At 41.7% G+C, this 6,000-nt stretch overlaps 1 protein-coding gene across 1 annotated transcript in view; it reads left to right on the plus strand.

Annotated features, from left to right (window-relative positions):
* LOC124012048 (polypeptide N-acetylgalactosaminyltransferase-like 6) overlaps nt 1–6,000 on the plus strand; it is a 284,665-nt gene that overhangs the window by 55,128 nt on the left and 223,537 nt on the right. Inside the window, exon 3 of the mRNA XM_046325419.1 lies at nt 3,303–3,411. Within this exon, the coding sequence (XP_046181375.1) occupies nt 3,303–3,411 (109 nt within the window). The remainder of the gene's footprint in view (nt 1–3,302; nt 3,412–6,000) is intronic.

A 6,000-nucleotide genomic window follows, 5' to 3' on the forward strand; every position in this document is an offset into this window, starting at 1 on the left:
GCTTTTCCAACAGTCTTGAAGGAGTTCCCACATATGCTGAGCACTTGTTGGCTGCTTTTTCTTCACTCTGCGGTCCAACTCCTCCCAAACCATCTCAATTTGGTTGAGGTCGGGTGATTGTAAAGCCCAGGTCATCTGATGCAGCATTCCATCACTGTCCTTCTTAGTCAAATAGAGGTGTGTTGGGTCATTGTCCTGTTGAAAAACAAATGATAATCCCAGCAAACCAGATGGGATGACGTATTACTGCAGAATTCTGTGGTAGCCATGCTGGTTAAGTGTGCCTTGAATTCTAAATCAATCACAAACAGTGTCACCAGCAACCCACCCCCACACCATCACACAACCTCCTCCATGCTTCACGGTGGGGTGGAAACCACACATGCGGAGATCGTCTCATGCGTCACATGCGGAGATTCACCTACTCGGCGTCTCACAAACACACGGCGGTTGGAACCAAAAATCTCAAATTTGGACTCATCAGACCAAAGGACAAATTTCCACAGGTCTGATGTCTATTGCCCGTGTTTCTTGGCCCAAGAAGTCTCCTTTTCTTATTGGTGTCCTTTAGTAGTGGTTTCTTTGCAGCAATTCGACCATAAAGGCCTGATTCACACAGTCTCCTCTGAACAGTTGATGTTGAGATAGATGTGTCTGTTACTTGAACTCTGTGAAGCATTTATTTGGGCTGCAATTTCTGAAGCTGGTGACTCTAATGAAGTTATCCTCTGCAGCAGAGGTAACTCCGGGTCTTCCTTTCCTGTGGCGGTCCTCATGAGAGCCAGTTTCATCATAGTGCTGGATGGTTTTTGCGACTGCACAAAGTTCTTCAAATGTTCCATATTGACTGACCTTCATGTTTTAAAGTAATGATGGACTGTTATTTCTCTTTGCTTATTTGAGCTGTTCTTGCCATAATATGGACTTGGTCTTTTACCAAATCTTCTGTGTACCAACCCTACCTTGTCACATCACAACTGATTAGCTCGAATGCATTAAGAAGGACAGAAATTCAACAAAGTAACTTTTAACAAGGCACACCTGTTAATTGAAATGCATTCCAGGTGACGACCTCATGAAGCTGGTTGAGAGAATTCCAATAGTGTGTAAAGCTATCATCAAGGCAAAGGGTGACTACTTTGAAGATTCTCAAATATAAAATACATTTTGATTTGTTTAACACTTTTTTGGTTACTACATGATTCCATATGTGTTATTTCATAGTTTTGATGTATTCACTATTATTCTACAATGTAGAAAGTAGTAAAAAGAAAGAAAATCACTTGAATGAATAGGAGTGTCCAAGCGTTTGACTGGTACTGTATGTATGTTAATGGTGTGTATAGACAGTAAGGCTTTTATAGACACTTATATGAATAGAACAGGTGTGTACAGTCGTGGCCAAAAGTTTTGAGAATGACACAAACATTCATTTCCACAAAGTTGGCTGCTTCAGTGTAGATATTTTTGTCAGATGTCACTATGGAATACTGAAGTATAATTACAAGCATTTCATAAGTGTCAAAGGATTTTATTGACAATTACATGAAGTTGATGCAAAGAGTCAATATTTGCAGTGTTGACCCTTCTTTTTCAAGACCTCTGCAATCCTCCCTGACATGCTGTCAATTAACTTCTGGGCCACATACTGACTGATGGCAGCCCATTCTTGCATAATCAATGCTTGGAGTTTGTCAGAATTTATGGGCTTTTGTTTGTCCACCCGCCTCTTGAGGTTTGACCACAAGTTCTCAATGGGATTAAGGTCTGTGGAGTTTCCTGGCCATGGACCCAAAATATCGATGTTTAGTTCCCTGAGCCACTTAGTTATCACTTTTGCCTTATGACAAGGTGCTCCATCATGCTGGAAAAGGCATTGTTCATCACCAAACTGTTCCTGGATGGTTGAGAGAAGTTGCTCTCGGAGGATGTGTTGGTTCCATCCTCCAAAAGTCTTCACCTCACTGTGTGTGCAGATGCACTCACACCTGCCTGCTGCCATTCCTGAGCAAGATCTGTACTGGTTTCCCGATCCCGCAGCTGAATCAACTTTAGGAGACAGTCCTGGGACTTGCTGGACTTTCTTGGGCGCCTGAAGCCCAAGAAACAGAACTTTCTTGGGCGCCATTTCAGCCCTTCACAACAGAACCACTCTCCTTGAAGTTCTTGATGATCCGGTAAATGGTTGATTGAGGTGCAATCTTACTGGCAGCAATATCCTTGCCTGTGAAACCCTTTTTGTGCAAAGCAATGATGACGGTATGTTTTTCCTTGCGTTTAACTATGTTTGACAGAGGAAGAACAATGATACCAAAGCACCATCCTCCTTTTGAAGCTTCCAGTCTGTTATTCAAACTCAATCAGCATGACAGAGTGATCTCCAGCCTTGTCCTCGTCAACACTCACACCTGTGTTAACGAGAGAATCACTGACATGTCAGCTGGTCCTTTTGTGGCAGGGCTGAAATGCAGTGTAAATGTTTTTGGGGGATTTATTTAATTTGCATGGCAAAGAGGGACTTTGCAATTAATTGCAATTCATCTGATCACTCTTCATAACATTCTGGTGCATATGCAAATTGCCATCATACAAACTGAGGTAGCAGACTTTGTGAAAAATTAATATTTGTGTCATTCTCAAAACCTTTGGCCACGACTGTACAGCAGGAGCTATATAGGATGAGCCTTGACTAGGATACAGTATATTCATATGAAGTTTGTAAAACAGTATGTAAACATTATTAAATTAACTAGTGTTCAATGACATTAGATGAATGTACAGCATAAACTGTATAGACTGTATTTGTGTTTGCAGCAAGCTCCCTGCTAAAGTTCAGGTTAAAGGCAATTATTTCTCTGAACCTCCAAGGCAACCTTCAAAATTCACAGAGTGCAAACAGAAAGCAGAACAAAGCTTAGGATATCTCAATTATTACCAACTTCTAGCTTTTGTTGCACTGGGAAGCACTTTAGAGAGCAATTTGAAGTCACTTCAGGCTCCTTCATGTATACGTTTTTTTTAATAGTTAAATTCGAATGTCATTCATATAGAATATATATATTTTTTAATTAGAATCAGCACATGTTCGACTGTTGATGGAGTGAAGGGAGAATGAATAGACATGATGGTCAGTTAAAATATCAGGGCTGAACGCTCTATCAAAATGTAGGTGTTTTACCGTTCTCTTTATTTTACTGTTTGGCTGAGGCTCACACTGAATTGCAGCGTTTAATCTCTCGGAGTGGATGATGATGGAATGATGGAATTGTCCCCCACCCTCTTCCCCCTCTCCTCTTTCTCAGGGCTTCTCGCTGGGGCTGAGCGAAGGACACATTTACACCTGGACGGACGGCTTGAGGAGGAGAGACTGGCATGATAACGAGAGCATCAGGAGAGATGAACTGCGTGTCGGTACGTCTCACAGAGAACTCCCAGGAAACCACACTACACCTCCTGTAGCTAAAGAGTTTTCACTCTGCACACAGCGAGCAAGCTGAGACCTCACGTAACAAATGTCCACATAAAGAACCTCAACCAAGTCTATCTTTATCATGATTTACTGTGATGGTTTCCATGAAGGTAAACGGGAGATTGTTTTCCAAGGCAGTAAGTGTATTATTAAGGTACTGTAGGTACTGGACAGTAACTTTCTAAGTCATATTGGTCTATTTGATAATGTTCGCTTTAGCTCTGCTTCTTGAGCAATGGGAACCCAGAGGCTGGACAAATGCATTTCCATTTGAGACATGTAAAGAAAATAACAAATTATTGTCTGTTTCCACCATGTAGAGGTAAGACTAACCCTTAGCTAAGTGAGAACATGTACCAGGATCTCAATTCCGATTTACATTAATTAGGAAAGGTCACTGGTAGACAAGCCATTAGTATGCACTATTCAAACAAGAAGAATCTGGGGGAGGGGTGTTCGGGCCAGAAATGATTGTGTCCACACATAACCCAGCTATTTCTATTGCCATTCATTGTCATTACATACATGTCAAGTAAAGAGCAGAGAGGCAGAGACCCAATGTTCCTCTCCTAATCAAAACACAGTATCTGTGTCTCCTTGCTGCCGCTGTGCAGTTACATCATCAGTCAAAAAGAGCTCTCTTTGAAACTGAAGTATTCTCAGTCTTGGCCCCCTTAAGGTTAAATCACTGTGACATTGCCAGTTAAAGCTTCAATATTTTAGCAGATAGATTTCAATAGTCCCATCCTGGTAGAGACCTAGTCTACATCCCAAACGGAACCTTAGTTCCTCCATAGTGCACTACATTTGACCAGTTCTGGGTAGTGCACGGTATAGGGAATAAGGTGGGTTTTGGAACGTACCCCAGAGCTGGGAAACATTTGAAGCCAAGCCGGATAAATCATCAATGCCAGACAGGAAATATATTATTTCGGTCAGGGGTTCATGTCAAGTGTAGATAAACATGTCAGAGGCAGTATTAATGACCAGGCAACAATGGAGAATAGAACACTTTTACAGCTCCTGGAATTGCGGAACTCGGCTGTAAATTCTAATGCATGCAGACTTCAGAGTATTAAATAAAGTCATTAGCCAGATTAGACTAAGTTGAATTGCTACCAGACTAAAACAGAGACGTCAAACAGGGCTTCTGTCCTAAATGGCACCCTATTCCCCACATTCCCATATGGGCCCTCTTCGAAAGTAGTGCACTATGTAGGGAATAGGGTGCCATTAGGGTGGCAGACCTGTCACATCACGTAACCCTACAATATGGCTGCCTAAATCCTGAACGTTGCCCTCTCTGCCCTCCCGTCTGGTCAGATCATGATGCATGGTCATTGTCCCACCAGACCTCCACTACATATGTACCACACCATCTGTTGAGCGTCAATTGTACATTTGCGGCGACCATGATAAAAGCTTTCTATTCATTTTGGATGAATCAAGCTGATTATAGCTCATCAGTGCATGAAACCCAGGGGTGAGTAATACATTTCCCCCTGTTTTTCCCGCGTATGTCGGATGGGAAAAGTGTAGTCTACTATATGCATTAACCACTTGCGAATCTAAAGCAGTCCATATACAAATGCTCTGTATAATGAATTGTAGGCATGTGTATTAACCACTTATAAAGCTGCAGTGCTGGTAATCAACATCATTGTACTGTGATGGGCCTGTTAATTAAATGTTGAGCATCTCTCAATCAAGTAGACGTCAGCCTCTTGCCCATCTCTGTTGTGAATAGATTAGTGATTACAGAACAGGGCCTGCATTCAAATAGTGTCTCCGAGTAGGAGTGCTGATCTAGGATCAGGTCCCTCTTGTCCATGACATCTTATTAATTATGATCTAAAAGGATAAAATGATCCTAGTCTGAGACTCTTTGTGAATAATAGACTCATAATCAACACCATCCCCCAACCAGGAAGCTGTGGAAAATCTAACCCCATTGAACAGCATGTAGGAATGATTCATGTGTCAAACCAATTAAGTGATTTTCTCTATATATTGTCTATCCCATTATGCCTTTTAAAAGCATCCATTTACATGTTCTGTCAGCAGGGAAATTGGGTGAGTGCACTTTGTCCATGTTTTACTTCAGTTTTTTGAGCCGCCATTGTTTCGAAAATCAAGCCCGAGTGAAGCGATGGAATGGAAAAGCATTACTATTGAACATTAATGTGTGGGTGTGCTGGATTGGAATATTTCATTTGCTTGGTTTTTCGCCTCCCTCCTGTGAGCTTGGCTGCCCTGAGTTGTGGGTGTAGTGTTTCAATAATTATGTACCGTGGAGAATGAGCTTCCAGCGACCAACAATACTCACAGTCGAGTTATTGAACTCACCGCATTATTGAGAGAGAGGGATCACTGCTTATGTCAATGTATAATTCACGTTGACGAGAGAAATTATGAACGATGTTAAACTTGGCAAGTGATTTATTCATTAGCGTTGGTTTTGGCGAAGGATGTCAAATGAATTGTGTTTATGAGAGGACAGGGTCGTGGGTTTCGTTTCATCCTATTTCCAG

Source organism: Oncorhynchus gorbuscha, linkage group LG24, assembly GCF_021184085.1.
Source record: "Oncorhynchus gorbuscha isolate QuinsamMale2020 ecotype Even-year linkage group LG24, OgorEven_v1.0, whole genome shotgun sequence".
NCBI lineage: Eukaryota > Metazoa > Chordata > Actinopteri > Salmoniformes > Salmonidae > Oncorhynchus > Oncorhynchus gorbuscha.